At 49.6% G+C, this 20,422-nt stretch overlaps 1 protein-coding gene across 3 annotated transcripts in view; it reads right to left on the minus strand.

The window, feature by feature from the left end:
* The window catches only part of LOC144177661 (laminin subunit gamma-1-like), a 251,634-nt gene that overhangs the window by 91,835 nt on the left and 139,377 nt on the right, over positions 1–20,422 (minus strand). Inside the window, exon 1 of one of the 3 annotated variants that reach the window (XM_077705276.1) lies at positions 14,882–15,116. The exons of the other annotated variants lie outside the window; for them this stretch is intronic. Coding sequence (XP_077561402.1) covers positions 14,882–15,044 — 163 coding nt within the window. The 5' untranslated portion in view covers positions 15,045–15,116. Of the gene's footprint in view, positions 1–14,881; positions 15,117–20,422 lie in introns of those variants that run through there. 3 annotated transcript variants of the gene reach the window in all.

Below are 20,422 nucleotides of genomic sequence, written 5' to 3' on the forward strand. Positions count from 1 at the left end.
GCAACACTCGATGACATGACGTCGACTGTTTTGATGTCGAATTACGCTACAAGGTGCTCAGTTGGCGTCGCGCAAACACATGAGACCACCGGACACCACACCTCGTAATCTGCGCCATGTTGGTTAGGAAACAACTAGCTTGGCATGGCTTCAGTTGAATTCGCGGCCGGCTTGTTACAAAAAACGTAAAGCTTAAAGGAGTACTGACACGAAATTTTTATGTTACGTTTTTTTCGCTGCTCTGCGTGCCTACCAGCCCACTAATCATAGAATGACAGATTAGACGGTCGAGCGCAGCGTAAACATTCATTTACGGCGTCGTTTATTCGTGCCAGTTTCGGTTTCGACTATAGTGAACTAGAATGATCTAGTGGCGCGAACCAACGTTTTTAGATTAGTGGCGAATTCCATTGAGAGAACAGGAGCAGTGGCGTCGTGCAGTGAGGAGTAGGGAAGAGAGCACTCGGGAGCAGGACCACTGCACCTGCCATTGGAATGCGGCACGCACCCGGAGAGCAGGTGGGAGAGGAAAAAACGGCGAGGGAAAGCACGGTCCCGACCCGACTGTCGTGGCCTGCCGAAATGGGCATGCACGTTAGCATTTATCAGGTTAAAAGGGCGATCCGGCTACATTTTGCAGTAGTAGCAATATGAGACCCGTCTGCAAGATCGGCGAGTGAGGAACAGGCGGTATCATTACGAGGGCATCTCAAATACGACAAAAACAGGCATTTTGCACATATGTGCAATCTGTCGGGGTGGAGTAGAGGTTAAAATGCCGGCTTGTTCTTGGAGTCGCTGGTTCGAATCTCCCCGGCGCTGTTCGTTTTTCTTTTCTTTTTTTTTTCCTTCTGTCTAGCGTTTTTGAGAACTGAGAACGAATATTTCAGTGGAAGAAATGCGCCCCCACACGCAGAATCGTTAAATGACGTACAGCCGAAGTGGGAAGCTCCTTCATGTTTACTGAACGGCACCGTTGATTCTGGGGCATGGAGGTCACTGAGAGCAACCCAGCGGCGACACGGCGGCGCGCGCCGTGTCGTCGCTCCATGTGGCTCAGCCCGAAGAACATACGGCGTTCTGCCGCGGGAGATTACCCGCCGCGCAAACTTCGTCGTGAAAGTTCGCTCCACGTAAGCAATCTCTGCGGAAAAGCATGTGTGAGCAAAGCCGGGCAAAGCATGTGTGGCGGTAGGAAGCACTCGCATGCTCGTAGGGCTCGCTGCCCATTCCGCAAAGTTACAAATGCACGATGGATACCGCCGTGCTCTCCGGCCCGTGCTCGCCGAGCCGCGACACTTCGCAAGAAGAAAAAAAAAACAAACAGAAACATAAAAAAGGGGAGGATATGACGTTAAGGTCATGCGACTTCCTTCGTACTGTGCTTGCTCCGCTTTTCAAGCGGGAGCAGATCGGACTGCTCCCAACTGCTCTCGGAGCAGCGAAAGTGACCTCGCTCTACCATTGGATGACAGTGCTCCTACTCCTGTTCGACCACTGGAACACGCCTGCTGAGGAGAGAGCACTTTCAGAGTGCTTTTGAGTGCCCCTGCTCTCCCAATGGAATTCGCCATAGGTCAGTTCGCAAACTGCGCCTCGAGAGGCGGCACCATTTTGTCGCCATTCCGAGTGGTGGCGCTGGCGTTGCGTTGAGATCTAGTTTGGGGAGCGAAGCTCGCCCAGGCCATGTGTTTTCGCTGTGCTGTTGGTGCTCGCCTGTTCGTCACGTCTGTATTAACGTATTAGCTCTGTGTTGTCATCGTGCATACATATTTTAGTGGATCTCTGAAGCGTCGGTGTGGTTTGTTGACGTGCTGCGCGCCGGGCTGCCGTTCGGGGTATGCTTCGGAAGCGGCCAAGTCCGTGCAGCGGCATTTCTTCAAAGCGCCGAAGGGTCCTGACGGATTGAAGGAGTGGGAAAGCGCGATTCCGCGTAAAAACTTCAAGGTTACGCCATAAACATACGTTTGTGACATTCATTGTGAGTCTTCAGACATCGTCAACTGTTACGAACACGCCGTGAATGGTCAAACTGTAAGGATACCGTAAGGCAGGCGGACTCTGAGGGACGGCGCGGCGCCCCGTATTTTCCCTGACGTATACCTGAGCATCTGTCGCCACCAAAGACGTCAAAGTCATGCCGAAAACCACATAAATGGATGACAGTGGTTCCCACCTATGTTGCGTCCTGCCAAAATGATGGATCTTTGCGCGAGGAAACTGGCGTAAGTGGCGCGAGTGGCGTAGAAAGCGCCAGTGTCAGCACGTACGTTGGGAACTGAGCTGTGGTTGCAGGAATTCAGCAAATGTCCGACATTTCAATCGTAGAATGTGAAGGCTTCGCCTAGGTTATCTTCTACAAGCTCGAAGATTCTGGGTGCAATTGTGCTGATTGAGAAGGGTGCAGTAGTGGGGCAAAACTTGTCGGTTGAAGTTATTTCAAGAGGTTTGCTTGTCCCGCCCTGTAGCTACAGCGATAAAAATGGGAATATTCACCCTCAGCTGACTAGGCAGAAGAATGTAGCAACATTTATTCGCTACATTGTTGCCTTAAAGATCAGCCCTTGGAACAAATGTTGCCTGTTTGCAGACGTTTCATCCACAACAACTGCCGTGAAAGGGCATGAAGTGTGTGTGGTACAACATATTCCCGGTGCTGTCAGATCAGATCCCTACCCGGCGCGGTGGCCAAGGCGCCGTGCTGCTGGGCGCAAGAACTCGGGTTCGATTCCCGGCCACGGCGGCCGCTATTATAGAGGCGGAAAGCGAAAACACCCGTGTGTTCGAGATTTCAGCTTATGTCAAAGATCCCCTACGTGGTCAAAATTAATCCGGCGCCCTCCACTACGGCACGCCTCATCGCCTAGCTGTGAAGCGTCGGCGCGTTAAACCTCTTATAAATCAATCTGACTAGTCAAAACCGAGAAGTGTTGCCTATCTGTAGATTGCAAAAAGAAACGTGCAGGAAAAATCAACGCAGAAGACAGCATAAGCGATGGCTCAGCGGAAAAACTACCAGGTTAAACGCTTTAAAAAATCGGCATATCAGGGCTACAAGAAGATAAATGAAGTCTAAACGCTTTAAAAAATTGGCATATCAGGACTACAAGAAGATGAATCAAAGTTTCTGTGACCCTAACAGATAGTCCATCAGATTTACGAACCAACAAAAAAGAATAGCAGTACGACAAACATTCTCATCGGAGAAAAAACGTTCATTTCTTTTAAGAAACCACATTTATACCTGTCAGAGAAATAAAAAAAAACATTGGTTTAATAATTGGTTCAATTTTCTTTGTTAACAGCGAAGCTGTTTAACAAATCGTAATTTTTCGTGTCCGCAGTTAAAAATACCAAGAATTTGCTGAGCGCGCACGTCAGCACTTGGTTTCCAATCGGCTCACTTGATCAGTTTTGTTGGGGTTGTAAATATGTTCTTGTGAAAACGTACCTACTGCATTTGCTTCCAAAGCATAAATAAAAATGTCGAGGCGTCTTTTCTTGATTCCAAGTAGATGGCTGACTATTGTAGGCTTTTCGGCAGTTTCAGAAATGTAAGACGTGTTCGGGTATGCTTTAAACATTATTTAGCTATAAGGGATCCCGTATAAAGCGCCAGTCCTGTCCGTTTTCTCTTACGTGTGTCCTGTTCTTTAAAGCGCTAATCCCAGATGGTAAAGGATCCCGTACTGGGGAAAAATAAATAAATGGAACGGGAAGCAGCCGAAGACAAGCGGACTGTGCAGTGTTTGCCTTGCCTTTTTTTTTTTTCTTAAGTACAGCTTGTTTCTCGTTATAATGTCGATAAAAATGTAAAGCTCTTGTCACTAAAGCGTAAGAGTAGAGCGAAGTCTGATTTCGCATGTCAAAGAAGAACATTAACGGTGTGCGGTGGTCGTTCACCGGCGCCTTTCCAAGCAAGGAGTAGCAGACGACGCGCCGAGACCGATCTCAACGCTACCGCAGCGCCACCGCCTGGTCGGCGACAGCACCGGCCATCGCCGCGGTGCTTGGAAGGCCGCGCTCTTTGCCAACTGACCTAATCTAAAAACGTTGGCGCGAACGGCGAGGATGCGGCGAGGAAGGGGTGTGCTCTTCTGTGTAGAAAACACCAGGTGGCGCTGCTGCGCTCTCTTCGAAAGGCGCCGCCGCGGCAGTCGCTGTACTTCAGGCGATCTGCAGTTGTTATGGCTGTCGTTGTTCCGATGTTGGGTAGTAATTAACCTTTACAAAAAAAAAAGCTACTCGCGTCTGGCATCCCCGTACTTTGCTAGGAACGTTTTGTTGCAAATCTGCCCGTTTGAGCGGTAGGGAAACGGCTATAAATCGTGTCGTCTGCTACCTGCGCAGATGATCGATACGAGCGTACGCGTTCGATGTGCTGCCGGCGGACAACTGGTATGTTTAATTCTTTACGAATGGATTTACTTTTTTTGTATTTACTGTAATAAAGTCCCGGCATGAACCTACTCGTGAATTTGCCTCTATTCACGCGTCCAGTAGCACCCGGCTGATTTTTTCAGCAGCAAAGTTTGCAATGAACAAATTACCTTTAGAGGAAGCTTTCCCAAGGCACTTAGGGCTGAATGCGGCGTTAGCACGTGCAATACATCACTAAACGCCGTAGCCGTCATGGCCCCTTTGCAGGCCGAACTGCTGTCAGCTTCTTGCAGCACACTGTTTGCAACAGCTGGGGAATCTATTTCACCGCTTCCGCATAACACACTACGAAAAAATGTTTGCGCCGACACTTTGTCGTCATGTGGATAGAAGAGCACGGATTTCTCGTGAAAAACTTCTAGCTTTTCTTCTCTTCGTATCGATGTGGTAGCGAAAAGAACGTTTTGATCGCCGGCAAAATTTAGCCGGCACCAGAGCTTTGAATTAAGGAAGCTTGACTTCTTGAAGATGGCTAATTGTGAAAGCATCCCATTCCACAGAACTTGCGCCTTCATTTGATGAGCCCTGCGGAGAGAGAGAAGCCTCGTGGTGTGGCTGGCGCACCTAATCTTTTTCGGCTCTTCAGCTTTGTCGCTTCTTGCTGACTGCCGAAACTGGAACTCTCTTTTTTTTTTTTTTTTTTTTTGCCCGCCTTTTTCTTTGCGGCTTCCGCCTGCATGCTCCGTACAGAATTCGACGCACAGTAGGCAGGATGGTAGGTACAGCACCTGGAGCCAGTGACAGCTTCCCGCGTGCAAGTCGCACTTCACAGCCGTTTATTACGTGGATTTAATCCCGCAATATACATGCACTCGGGCCCAAAGTGGCGCTCACCGACGGCTAAAGATATGGTCAAGAGTTTGTCCAGTCTTCCCCAATCTTGTTCCCACTTTTTGCGCAGTTCATCGTCCATTGGAGCGGCGAACAAAGATGCCTTGGGAGCACCTGGGTAACCACTGTGACAACCCGGAGCAAAGGAATAGGTGTCCGTCCTTCGTTTTGACATCGCGGCTACCCGGCGCCTGTCCTACCTCTTCGACAGCACTCGCAATAACTATTTTTCTGACGATTAGATACCCCTTGCTCCTGTAGGGGAACATCACGGAAACGTAAAACACGCAGAAAATGAAAGGCCGGCCTCGACCATAAACAGACGGAGAGTCTGCCCGACCGAGCGCCGCCAACGCATCGCACATCCCCTCGTGTCGTCTGCGCCGCTAGCAGACGACACAGCGCTACTATGTTTGTAGCCGTTGCCCGATGGCTCAAACGGGCCTGATAAGCAACAAAACGTTCCTAGAAAGGTACAGGGACAACAAAAGTGAGCATCTTTCTTTCATAAAGGTTAATTACTGTACCACACTAAAAAACGGCAGCGGCAATAACTGGTGAGCGCCCCAAGCAACGGCCCGTTCAACCGCGGTACCGTTTTCGGAGAAGGCGCAGTGGCGCCCCTGGCGGCGGTAGACGCGCTTTGCTTCAGCCGAATGCCGCAAAGCGCTCCCGTTCGCGCCACTGGATCAAGACATTCTAGTTCACTGTAGTTTCGACAAAAAAACGCCGAGCAGCCGCCATGACAGCATGTATCACATGGCGTCACCATTCTTGCCGTATCGCTGCCTCTCTGGAAGCGCGCGCACGCGCGCGCCCAGACCGGCCGAGGTCTTCGCCGTCCCCACAGGCTCGGGCAGCATGACGTCAGTCCCAAAACCATGACGTGTCCACACGCCCGAGCAGCGCGCGCCAACCACAGCCAGCGCGTCGGCTTCGTCACGGGAGCCCCGACGTCGGCAGTTTGGGGCACGTAGCAGATGATGTCACGTCGGCCCGCTCTGGGCTTTCTCGTGCGGGCGAAGATTAAAATGGATTTTAACTATGTTTCGCTGAACGGTTGCTGTTGAAACTTGCTGGGAGATATCTCCTGATAAAAAGGAAGCGTTTTACATAGTTATCTCAGCTTTGAAATTTCGTGTCAGTACTCCTTTAAAGCTGCAAATTCGGGTTCCTTGTACATGCCTTGTACAACTGACAGCTTTTAGGTCCACTCCGACATGGCTGCTTAAAGGGCAGACGTGTGGGTTAGGGCATGGCCTATTTTAGTAGTGTTGGTGAAATATTGGTTGGTTGGATCCGGAACAAGAATGACGCGTACCCACTCTGGGGGATTGGCCATGTCTTATTGTGATTTCACTGTTGAAGAAGCTTAGTAATTAGTTTCAAACTAAGGGAAAATAGGGTACAGTGATGCTAACATTTTTGGAACAAAAAAAATGCAATACTACTGTACCAACAGGTATATATGGGCGACTAAGGGGTCCGTTTTTCTTTTGGGTTAATAGAATATTCGGCGAGTATATTATGCCTAGAAATAGCTAAAAAAACAGGACTCAAGAAAGGAAGTGGGCACATACACTGCAGTGCTCCAATTGTTTCGGGACCAGGCTTATATTTATTCGTTTTAGGCGCAGAAAGTTAAGCTGTAGTTGTCCTAGCTGGCTTCTGCTAATGATCTGCTGGTTCCAGTAGGGCCTTATAGCAGAGACCATCTGGGTACCAAGAAGTCCTGGGAGCAACTGTTGGTCCCATGGTCACAACTGCAGCCTTGTTGGTCCCAACAGCAGCCCAGCTGGTCCCAACTGAAGCCTTGCTGTCCCCAACAGCAGCCCAGCTGGTCCCAACTGAAGACCTGTGTTGCCTGTCTTGGGACCAACAGTGGCCTAGCTTGGACGATAGGAAACCAGCAGAGACCAGCTGAAACCAGTTCAAATAATTTCTCTTGGATATGGGGCAGTGGCGTTGCTGGATAAACTTGCACCAGGGGCCCAGAAAATTTGTCACCCCCTCACATATACGAAACAAGTAATAATAATAATAAAACAAGTATTATTGTTATTATTAATAATATTTATGTGTTCCATTGTTACCATATTCAGGCTTGTTTAACACTTGCGACTGGAGATACCAAAAGCGATTTCTGTCGCTCTTGTCGCTCGGCATCGCTCTCGTCACGCGACAAGAGCGATTTATCTCGACCAATTTTGTACCTTTCATTTAGATACCAATGTAAAAAAAATCATTTTGACGGATGCTGAATGCGTGGGCTACAAAATGTCAATGCAAGCATGCATTATGTACAACATGTGATGCGGAATGATTGAATTCACAGGATAATTGATGATGTGTAGTTATTTTTAAACAACAGGCAATATATAAGGAAAGTAAGCCCCAAAATAAGAAGCCGTGTGTTATTTGTGCAAACTAAACCATAATAGCTACACGAGCTTGGTTTGAAAAACCCCATACGCAGACCGGGGTGCAAATCACGAATACACAAACAACGACTTTTTGAGTGAATTAGGCATCCATAAAAGTCGTAGCAGTAAAAAGCACCGTGATTTGTCGCTCGTGAGCACTAAAACACCGTTAGCAACCAAGAAATGGCCAAAAGGTACTTGCGGCAGCACAGGGTGTAATACGCCAAACCAGATAGAGGTAGGGGGAAAGTGAAGGCTGATACGCGGCAGCGTGAGAGTACAACATCGTGCAGTCGATACATACCAAGCGAATGGGTGCTTGCAAGAGGATGGAGCAAAAAAAAAAAAAAAGCAGATTGGAGCAGCGTGGAGCAGCAAATTCTCTGGTGCAACCAAGGGAAATCGCGAATGTACAGTTAGCCCCCCACCCCCGCACCAACCTTCATTTCATGTTTCACACTTTCATTTCGTTTTAATTCTTAGTACCCGCTTCCCCAAGATTCAATCTTCCCCACATTTTGTATTCGAAGTCATTTTCATCTTGGTTTCCTTCTGAAAATATGACAAGTAGAATGGGGTGCAAATGGTCTCTGACGCGTCACCGCAAAGACGCCAGAAAAGGCTAAACATTTACCATGAAGTAACAAAGAAAGCTGAGCGAGTTGTTAAGGGTTCACGGTGAAACCAAGCGCAAAGAAATAATGACAACCAGGAGAAAGGAATACCAATACAGAGGAACAAATCAGCGCTCCGTCCCGTTGTATTTGTTGCTCCTGGTGTTGTAGTTGTTTCGTCGCGCTTCGTTTCAGCATTTACCATGCGCCCGTATGCACATCGTCTCATGTGCGCAAAAACAAAAACAAAACAAAATAAAGCCACGTGAAAAGCCGCCGAGGACACATGACCAGAGTCTCGTTGGCCCTGATGCCTCCCCCCGTACTCTTCTTGTCTGCCGCCCTAACAGTGGTCGTGGACGTGATGAAGGGGCTCTGTTAGCCCACTGTCGCCCCATTGAAAAACAAGCTGGCTCGCTACGCCCCTCCGAGCGTTGCAGTCATACCGATGGCACCCCTTCTGGAGAAGTCGTTCCTTGTTCGCCACCGCTGACATCCTCGACTCCCGCGACATTCCTGGAGGCCAAAATTTTCCTCGCTTTCTTCCATTTTACCAGGAAGAAAACCTGAATAGGCTGGTGGGGACATAACTTGAACAGGCCAAAGCTGCGGTCTCATTATATACACTCGTCTACGAGTCTTCGACGTCCACATTGCACATTGTAGGGGCACAAGTGGCACCCCCCTCCCTTTACCGAGGGGCTGCTGGTACCTGAAGCCCAGGGCCCTCCCCCCACCCCCACCCCCTAGCGACGCCACTGATATGGGGCAGCATGCAGGGGCTCGTGATCATCACGTCACCGGTGCTTCTCAGGTCGACCGAAGGGGGAACCTTCGCATGGCTCGAGTACTAGGCTTAGCTCGCGATGATGGGAGGCTCGGGCGATTTTCTCCTTCAGCGTGCTGTTCTCGGCGTGGGCGTCCGCGTAGCCTGTGCGTTGCGGGCAACACTGTGCTTGGTCGGGCTATTATCTCTATGGTCGGGCTTGAGCGGGTGTGAAAAGAAGCAGAAGGTCCCCGCATTTACATACTGCGCCATTTGTGTTCCCTGGCGACAAGACGGCGACGAATCGCTGAGGAATTCCTGGGAACTCAGAATATGGCCTGGGTTTCAGGGATCAAGTCCAATGAACTAGATATCCTCGATGTTTCACTGCATCTGCTATGAAAGCTTGAGAAAGGTTACTCGAACAGGCAAACTGCTGAATGTACTATGGGTAAGGTGGCTAGAATGACATGAATGGCACCTTAGAATGGCACCTTAATTACCATGGGATCGGTACTTGCGCCTGATGTTACTTACGATGCGTTACTGGGGCGGGAGTCGAAGCTTGCCAGGGGTAACAAACGGGAACACGTTTATTACCCCATTTTGGCTAGGTAAACGCACGTGCTTGCGAGCTCGCCGACGAATAAAGCAGGAGCTGGTCAAGTAGAGCCTAAGTCTAATTTGAAGCATGGCTGCTTGAGCAAGCAACCTGTGCGGGCGGGGCGGTTGAAGCCAAAGTAACGTTGGTTGAAGCCGACACTGTGGGGGCGCTAGTAATGATCGAGTCCGTCGCTCAGAATAGCCACAGATCGGCTAATTAACAAGATGTCAGCTTTCTGACATATTCGCCAAAGTTTTTTTATTGTGTTCGCCAATGGTGTCGCCAAGGGCAACTGCGGTCGCATCATATATGCGACCTTATGCATGAAGCCGAGAGAATCTTGTCTTTCGCGTAGCGGTGTTCAAAGGGAAGACACAACGAGACCCGCGAATGGGTTTTCGGGGGTCCACCAAGGAATTCCAAGGGTGTGCACGAAGCCCACTGCGAGACCCCTCCCCATTGTTTTGCGCTACCAAACTCTCCAGGCGACGTAAAAGTTGGCTTTACTGCATCACATCAACGTAACTCTGGATTTATTTTTGCGGAGCGCACGATGCTATCTTCGCTCTTTTGCACAGCATGAAAGTTGTGCGGAAAAGCCAGACACGCCGAAGGCTTGCGTAGAACCTGTCACAAGAGCGAATTAGTACTTTAGGAGCCAACTCCGCCTTTCTGCTTCACCGCGGAATAACCGATCACCTAACCACTGATTTAACGCAAACCAGGCGGCGACCAGAGAAATTGTTTAATACAAACCTCTAGATACCCCCCCCCCCCCCAAAAAAAAAAAACTTGTTTACGAAACATTATTGTTCTGATATTTATACATCAGTAAAAGAGGCTTACAAAGGACGCGTGCCGGTTCGGATGGCTAGTCACATGCTGTTGTTGTTGTTGTTATTATTATTATTATTATTATTATTATTATTATTATTATTATTATTATTATTATTATTATTATTATTTTTATTATTATTATAACGCCAATTTTCATGCAGTTTGCTGCAATCTGAGGAGTAAATGCTCTAGACAATGTTTTTTTTTACACGCTCACTATTCTATAAATTAGTGTCAAATATACGGGCCTGAAAACGAACGCAACGGTCACCTGAAAGACCTATCCATCCGCAAAAAATACAGTGTCCGGGCGAACATCAGTTCGCAGCACTTCCTTTTTTATACAAAGTGAACAAATTTACATCGAACTACATCAAAATTGCAGCAGTGATGGTCTGTGTAGAGCTATAGTTTTTCAGGTACCGACGAACGCTACAGATGCATCACTTTTGCAAAGAAGCAAAAGAAAGGCGCTCATGCACTCCGTAAAGACTCGCTAACCATAGAAACAGTTACGTGTAACCAGTTCTAATCCGCGGCCTATCCATTCCGAGGTAACGTGCGGCCGGTACGCGCCATCGCCACTTTGACGAAGCCGTGCCCGCGCCGCCCGCCGTTAGCTGCGATTCACGCAGTAGGTAGCTGCGCGCGTTCTGCTGCGACAGAAATAAACCCAGCCACACTCTCTCATCTCGAACCTGTTTTTTTTTTTTTTCTTCCACGCATGCTGATCGGGTTACACCGGGGGAGTTTTCTGCGTTCCCAGAACCGCCGGACTTTCCTTTCACCTAGACACATAAAGTTTCGCTTCAAAAAGCTAGCAGGTGTACACGCTCAAAATACTATTACTAAGGCTCTCGCAAACATTTGCGCAATGATCGAAGCTGCTCAAACGAAACCCAGGAACCGACAGGCGAAAAATATAAATAAACGTAAATGCGCCTCCTCTCCAGCTCCCATCGCCGCGTGGTCTTCAGCCTTGGTTTCGTTGTTTCCACACCCAGCGGCTGAATCAACGGCTCCTTTCGCCTCCACCGCCAGCTAGTTATCCACCGTGCCGGCTGCAGCTATCAGTGGACGCCCACCACAGGCGGCGATGCCACGGATGGACCGGCCGGCCGCCCCCGTGAAGTCGCGCGCTCTCCTAACCTACTTGCGCAAACAGCCGCCGCGCCGCTACTCGTCCGCACGTCGCAATTGCGAAAGCACGCCGCGCATCGATTGGCCGAAAGAAAGGTTCGGCCTGCAAAGTTAACGCGGCCGCAGAGGCACGCGCAAAAAGTTCTGGCTACGGGCGCACGCGGGCAGGACACAACATCACTTCTCCAAGTCATCTGGGGGAGGGGCGGGGTCCAGATTCCCCAAAATAGTCCGTAATGGTGCCTGACATAACAGTCCTGTTTCCCCTCGGACTTGGGGTAGTTCTAGGCGACCCTGTGGTCAACGCACTCTATCGACCAATGTACGTAAATCGAATTCGGTGAACGACAGTGACGTCACACAATCTGACTCGTGATGACACAGCGCAGATCGCACTTATGAGTCAAATTGCACGATCGTCACTGTCGTTCGCCGATTTCGCTTTACGTGCATTGGTCGATAGAGGGCGTTGACCACGGGATCGCCTAGAACTACCCCAAGTCCGAGGAAATTTCGTACGCACAGGGGGGTGGGGAGACGCCATGAGAGTGCTATCATATTATTGCGCCCACAAGAGAACTTCCGACTGGTTCGAATGCATCCAAAGCTCTCGGCTATGACATGGGCGGGCAGTGTTCGCAATCGGAACATGGGCGTGCGTTTGGAGCTGCGTTGGAAGGTGCGATGGTCAGACCACGTCGAACAGCCGTGCACTTGCACACGCGCCGGTGTTCCGCACAACGATCACCGCCGAGTGAGAGACGCTTTACACGCCCATGGCATCACTGATGTCCCAATAAGGCAGGGGCGTAGCCATGGGGAAGGGGTAGGGGGGGGGGGGGGGGGGGGGGGGGGGGGCGTGTCTGTTCGATTTAACGGATAGAAATAACATGAAATTTAAGAAACGTGCAACAAGCTCAACGTTCAACATCACTGCAATAAGGTGTTCCGCTAAGCGTAAGTTTACTATTCACGTTACTAGCACAAAAAATAAAAAAAAGGCGATAGCCGCACGTTTGCTAGCTTCACCGCCATAATATACGAATGTGCCGCACGCACAGTCCACTGCGACTGGAAGGTTAACGCGGGAAAGCTACTCTTTCAAATCAAGCAGACAGAACACCAGCTTTAGCAAATCTTCCATGCCAGTTTCTTTATCGTCGGCGTAGATAAAAGGCAACGAAGTATGTGCTTGATAACAACGAATGTAAAGCTAGAAACCTAGAAATCAGTCGTGCGGGCCATTGTTGTAACATAGAACAGCCAGAAAGAAAGAGAAGAGGGCGAAATCTTGATTTTCATGGTTCAAACCGGAGGACCGTGGAACGCGTGGCCGCTCGATGCTGGGGCGATAACCTTCAAATCGTGCTCGACTGTACTTCATAGCTGATAAGGAAACTTAGCAGTCCCTTTTCTAAAGAAGAGAGAGAAGGCTCTTTATTGAAAAAAGCAGAGAGTTTTGCCGGCGTTTGCAATCGCCTTACCGACCCCTTCTAAAGGAAAATCTAAAGCACGTGAATCTTGATAGTAAACACCCGGTGTTGGCCTCCACTTGCGCTTGACGAACTTCGGGGAACGCGCGCCACTCACAAGCACACTCATGATCACGCTCACGAGCGCGTGCTCGCATAACCGCCTGCTCTACGGACGAACGAATCACCCGTGGCCTACCCATAGACCGGCTAACGGACAAACAACGTGCAAGAAGCCTTGCTTGCATATTTCCACGTTCCATCTTTTGGTCGACCGCCGCCCCCCCCCCCCCCCCCCCTAAAAAAAAATTCTGGCTACGCGCCTGCAATAAGGTACGCATACACGTCCGATTACATTGGGAAGAGGCAAAGGCCGGTCTCGAGTAAAGAAAGAAAGAAAGGAGGAAGGAAGAAAAAGGCGCCCTCACTCATTCTTCTAGTAACCATCCTAGAAAGGCTTAGGAACACTTGAACAAACATCTGTGCGAAAAGTGCTTCCCGGTCGGCGTGGCTGTTGCACATACATGACCTCTGGTCAAGTATAACAAGCCTCAGCCTAAGATATCTATTTGCCTTGGCTTGTGGAGTGATGGACAGTTCATTATACAAATAAAAATCTCACGCCGAGAGAGAAGACAAGCTAGTTGCGAAATCGCGTACAGTCACTCCTCCTCTCGGAGTGCAACAAAATCTATTGCGCAGTGTGCTTCGATCGCCACATTGCACGCAGATGACCACGGTAATTTAGACCAGGCGGAAGCGTCTTGGGGCCAACGCACCGGAGACCATTCGAGGCTTTAGATAGTATGCATTGCCGCAGAGGGGGTTGCGGAAGTGCTCTTCCCACTTCCCTGAACTCTTCCCACTTCCGGGAAGCGCACGCGCTCGTTTCCTCCCTTTGTTAACGCTGTTGAGCTTGCAAATAAGCACGCGCACGCTTCTCCAGCTTCCGTGGCACGCACAGGTGTTCAACCAGCGCGGCAGACGAGGCCCGTTTGAGGAAGTGACGTTTGCTCCAGCCGATGGCGTCCGTTAGTCGACCCAAATGTACGGATAACTAGTCTTTGAAGAGAACACGAGCGGGCAAGACAAGCAATAAATACAGAAGACGACTCCATCACCGGGCTCCACTGGCGCCCCGTCGTCCCTCGCGCGTTTGGTTTGGCGTCCACGGGTACCGCGCTTGTTCTCCCCTAGCTGCGCTTAAAAGCGACGCTCCTTGAACTGTTTAGGGGGTTCTGCAAACTTCGGCGACCTTTACTGCTGTTCAACTAGAAGTTCCCTCGCTGTGAACGCACCGAGGTATCTCCGAAAGGCGCATGTGCGGCGGAAGCTTAGACGCCAACACTCATGATGCGCGCAAATTAATTTGAGCTCTCGCTCTTTCTCTCTCTCGCTCCTTTCTTTTTTTTTTTTTCAGCGGAGATTGAAGTACGTGGAGTTAGTTGACTTCAGTACACTCATTTCCTTGGCAGATTTAGTAAAAAAAAAAAAAAAAACACAATTTTTGCGAGCCTACCGTTTTATTCTTAATTTAAGGCGCTTTTTTTTTACTCATAAGTCATAACAACACCAATTCCACCGTGTGACCAATATTTAGTAGCTACGTTGGGATGAAACAGACCCTGACTTACAAAATCTAAACGAGTGAGTCGTCAGCACCCGAAACTAACTTGATCGCCAATGGGCGTGGGAGGTACGGACCACTACGGCTTGGAAGGCTGCAGGAACGTAGCTGGCACGCGCCTACCCACCGGGCCGCTCGCGTTCGTAGGACTCCCGGTGTCGGCTCTGGGTGTCGCCCCGAATGCGCTGCTGTCCCCGGTGCTGCCACTGCGTGCCGGAGGCCGCCACGAGGCACAGCAGGTGCAGGCAGAGGAGATGCAGCAGCAGAGACGCGCTGGCGGGGGCGACCATCTCGGCGGAGCGGGGCGACTTGCACAGCGGAGCAAATCCGACGCGACTGCTACATCGGGGCCCGGCACTGGGCGCGTTTCATTCGTGCCTCACCGTCGGCGACGCGAGAGCGGCCAGAGGTGAAGCGGTCCGGTCTGCCCACGCGGCAAGCCTACACGCGCGCGGCGGGGGCCGGCCCCCTCCTCCGCGACCACGCTCGGCGGCCGCTTTCGGCAGTGCCGCCGAGCCCGGCGCTTAGGTGTGCGCGAGAACGACGCTCGTTATTTCTCCCGGTGGAGCAGTGCGCGAGGTACCCGTAGCTAAAGTTCCTTCATTGGCTCTTGCGGGGACTTCGCTCGCAGCCAACGGAGCCTGCGTCGCCCAGCTGAAAGAGGCAATCGAAGGAATCGCGGTATGGCCGGCGCGCGTCGCAGAACGACGTAGGAAAAGGTGGACAACGACGACGGCGCTCCCGTCTCAGTTCGTGACATACATGTTTCCGCTTTCGTGCCTGTGCAGGTACTGCCGGGCGTCTTTCGGAGAGGACGGGAATGCATCTGCAAACGTGCCCTGTTACCGCTGTAATCGTTCGTGCTGAATGGGATGACCTAGAGCCACTAAAGAAGCTGATCTAGTGGCTCTAGGATGACGTACGGGTGAAGCGTTCAGGCGGCTTATAATGCAGGGTTATAAAGGCATCAGGATGCTACAGACGTAAAGCCCTGCCCCAGCGCGCACACACACACACACACACACACACACACACACACACACACACACACACACACACACACACACACACACACACACACACACACACACACACACACACACACACACACACACACACACACACACACACACACACACACGCACACACACACACACACACACACACACACACACACACGCACGCACGCACACACGCGCGCACACACACACACACACACACACACACGCGCGCACACACACACACTTAAGCTGTAATATTCTCGCTGCACGAAATCATTTATTAAAATTAGAGGGCGAAATTTAGATGCATCCCACTTTTGCGAATGCGCACACGCGTCTCCCGGCGGCGGACATTGGCACAGAAAACAAAAACTCCGTAACATTACGTTTTAGTTACTGGTGTCAAGGCACATATGTTAGGCCGTCGGAGCCAGGTAATAAATAAACTTTGTCCACTCCACAGAAATCCCGCATCGGGCTTAGGGTCAGAGATGCGCGTCCCCGAAATTGATCCGAAAATATGCTGTCGTTCTAATCATACCGGGCATATATTGGGGGAGGAGCGCGTAATATTGTGAGAACGACAGCGCTTTTCGCTGCTATTCAGCAGCGTATTTTGCAGTGGCAGTCCCAGCGACAGCTGTTTTATCGATTGCCTTGAAACATCTGCTAGCTGAAAGCTGGTATACCTATAATTTAAAACGTTTGTAAGTGGGTGGTAGCACAGAACGCGTGGCGAATTTCGAAACTTGGCGCCGTTTTTTCCCCTTTCTGTACGCACCGGTTTCCGAATAGTGGTGCTTTCAGAGCCAAAACAGGGCTAGAAGTAAATCAGAGGGCTGTAGGTCGATTGGCATTAGGAGCACACAGTAAAACAACAAATGAGGCAGTGCAGGGAGACATGGGATGGGCATCCTTCGAAGTGAGAGAAGCACAGAGCAAAATATGTTTTGAAGAACGACTTAGAAATATGGATGATCAGAGATGGGCTGCCAAAGTGTTACGGTATCTTACATGAAAAGCGTGGACACACAGTGGAGGAAAAGAACCAGAAGGCTCAGGATGAAGTATATGAAACCTAGAAGTGCAGGGGAAACGACCAAGGCAATAAAAAATAAAGTGAAAGAAACAGAGACAACGACCTGGAAAAAGAGGATGGATGCGAAGAAGTCCTTAGATCGGGAACCAGGAGATCACAAGGGAAAAATTATTCGATAATACCAAAGGGAGTGCATTGCTTTTTGAAGCCCGAGCGGGCTGCTTGCGAACAAAAACGCTTATCCGCGAGCCGGTACAGGAAGAATTATGCGCAGGCTGCGGAAATGAGCCAGAAACCATGCGACATATTGTAACGGAGTGGAAAAGTATCCGTCGTCCTCAGTGATGGAGCCATCCAGATTCCGGAAGCCCTTGGCTTTAAGGTTAGCGAAAAAGTGAACTGTACAGCAGTAGAGGTTAGTAAAAGAAGGTTAGAATGTTGGTTGGAAAAGAGCAGAGAACAATAAGGGAAGACATGCGAACAAAGAAGTCAGACTAGCACAAACATTTCGTAAAAGTATTTGCTTTTTATTTTGCCATTATTTTTTATTTATTTTGTTTGTATTTTTTGGCGAGGTGATTGTACAGTAGCGTTGCGACTACGGCCGCTGAGCAACGCCACCCCGTTACAAAGGGGAAGCCACTAAGCATCATCATCATCATCAGATTTAGGCGCCTTAAACCGTGTCTGTATACCAATGCCGAACTCCGCGCTGTCGCAGTACCATCCTCCCTGTTCTGTGGCAGTACGCGTATAGGGACCGGGCAGCTGGACGGGTGGCGCCACCACTCGGCGCTCCCCTCGTCAGTGGAATGAGCCGGTGCATTGGACTACACAGCCTCCCGTTGTTTTTGTCGTGTTTGCTTCGGTGCTTTGTATGTTTTGGTGGCGTTGTGAGCAGACATGTGAGATATAACGAAGTCTAGACAGATGTGTTGGGTTCTTAGATGCAGTAATGACTGCGTAAACTTGTCGGACGCGTCTGAAGTTGGGTATCGGCTGCAATGGCATGAGCGCTTTTTGCCGCGATCTGCGCTTGGCTCCACCCGTTCTGAGTGCGGAAAACAGCTATTATTAGTATTATTTTCTTCTTAAATGCACTAACGGCTACGCAAACTTATTGGATGCTTGTAAGGTTGGGGAAGGGCAACATTGACACGAGCGCTTTTTGCAGCGCTCTGCGCCTGGCTCCGCGCGATCTGAATAGGAATAAAACTATTAGCAATATTAGAATTCATTTCTACCACTTTAAATTATCTTCACTGGTTTCAATGACTACGGTTTCCACGCCAGCCTAGCGCTGGGATACCTCGATACGTGTGCTTTAAATAGAAAGGCACCTGCATACGAGATGGATTACCGAGTAGCCGTAGAAATGTTGCGGTAGTTTACACTTTCTGTAACCGTGAGCTTTGTACCTTCGGTTTTGGTGAGCGACGCTGTGACAGCATGGGAGCCTGAAAGCCGAAGTGGAAATCCCACGTTTGTGGTGGTCATTTTATCAAGAGCCAAAGTTATTCACCAACTCAATAGCCCAAGCTACAAACCATCCCTCCTCCCCTTCCCGTTTTACCACCTGCGTAGAATAAAGGCTGGCACCGATAGTTAAAAAATGTGGAAGTGTTAACGTCAGCCGGTGTTTTTTAATGCTTAAGTTTTCTTTAGAGAGTACCTAAAAAAATCGTGCAATGCCTGGTGAAGACACCAAAAACGCGCGATTAGTTGCCTCAAATATGGGTGCGTGAGCCCACAGACACATTTCCGACACGCTGGAAAAAGTTTAGATTTGGAGAGGGGGCATGGAAGTTCAAAATCAAAAAACAAAATCATCTACAATGATTATGATGGTTGAACACAAAGCTTTCTTCGTGCGAAATCGAATGGCAAATGGTCATAGTCAAAGACGCTGTGATCAAAAGACCAAACTGCGGGCTGGTCAAATTCGAGGCTTAACTAGTCAAAGTTTAAATCCAGAAGGCAACCAAGGAAACCCATGCGATAGAGCTTTGCGATAAACCATCATCGTCGTTAGACGGAGGTGTGCATGATTTTTCAAGCGTAGGTGGCAGCTTGTAAACAGACCGCAGCATTCAGTTGTGAAGCTGAGTACAGGTTTCGGGCACCCTCCTGTCTTGCGTCCTTCAGCCATGCAGGAATTGGTTTTTTAAAAACCATTTACCAACTAGCCAGCAACCATTGCAGTTCTTGTAAAGCAATGCTTCTCCACGACAAGCAATAACGTTCTACTATCATGCGGTATTTATTCTATCAACGATTCTTGATGACTGTAGTAAGAGCATTTCTGTGAAATTAAACACGTTTCAGCCGTAGGTAATGAAGTTACGGAAGCGTCGTCCGTCGCAATTTCTGTTTTGAGGTAAATCTTCGAAGACACCCCCCAACTTTGTCTTTCGCTTGTGCACGACGTCGACGCCGTTTCGTCATCAACTGCCAAAGGCCAGCGCCGCAGCATTCCTAGATCGGTTGCACACACCGTCTTTGTGGGAGCATTTAGCGGCAATATACTCCTCCATTCGCAAAACTGCATGCAGGCATGAAAAAATTGCATGAAGCAACGAACTTTCACTTCCAGCTTACTTCCAGCTTGGCGAATTGAGCGTCGTCTGCTATTTGTAAATACTGAGTATGGGCGTAAATAACACACATGGCATGCCTCGTAAACGTCACATCTACGCTCAAGATTTACCGATCTGAAAAATGCACGTGGGGTTACGTACGCTTTGCAAGCTGCACCGCAGAAAAACGACAGAAAGACATGCACAACTTCGCTGCGCTGACCGCCACCGGCATTCCACTGACGAGCGGTTCGCCACGGGCGGCGCTGTTCGCTGAAACGACGGTGGTGCCATACAACGGCCGCCCGGTCCCTATACGCCTCGAGCTTCCCGATCGCTGTACCGCCTGCCGCCGCTTCTCCGCGGCGTTGACGGGATTTGCGCTGCGTGGCTGATAGGGGCTCGTGCAGTGTTTGGGCTCTGTTTCGCTTCTTTTCGCCTTTCCGCGCCCTAAAACAAACTTGTTATGGTGATGTCTATAGGCAAAGAGTACGTTATGTCACTTAAAAAGCAGCTGCGTCTTCGTAGAGTACGCGATCGCCTCCAAGAGCTACCTGGGGACGCGGTTCTGCGCGCTTCGTCGCCGCTCTTCTGTGCGTCGGCGGCGGCAGCAACATATCACCCATGTCACCTCCAAAACATCAGGCACAAATGAATTCTACTTTCGCCTCGTTTAGACCTGATGCTGGCACAATGAGAGGTTGGCTTCTATTTGCAGCGTGGACAACGAATGCGGCTTCGTTTAGAATATATACGTCGCAGAAAAATATGTTTCGGGGATGTGATTACCCATTCTTGGACAATAACTTATGCCTTTTATAAGAATATAAACCATGCGAAAATGTTAAGTATATTACAAGCCTGTGCGTCGTTAAATATGTGCCCACACACGCAATATAGCAAGAACCAAGGCAAGTTAATGAAACCACGGAAAAATAAATGATGTGAAAGTGCGGAATCAAGAAACATAATAGCTCTAACGGGAATGAAAAAAAAAAAAAAGAAACAGTGCAGCTTCTGACATGCTAAATACGTATGTTCGTTGAAACTTA

Source organism: Haemaphysalis longicornis, unplaced genomic scaffold (assembly GCF_048455015.1).
Source record: "Haemaphysalis longicornis isolate Haplotype H1 unplaced genomic scaffold, Haemaphysalis longicornis Haplotype H1 scaffold_1, whole genome shotgun sequence".
Taxonomy (NCBI): domain Eukaryota; kingdom Metazoa; phylum Arthropoda; class Arachnida; order Ixodida; family Ixodidae; genus Haemaphysalis; species Haemaphysalis longicornis.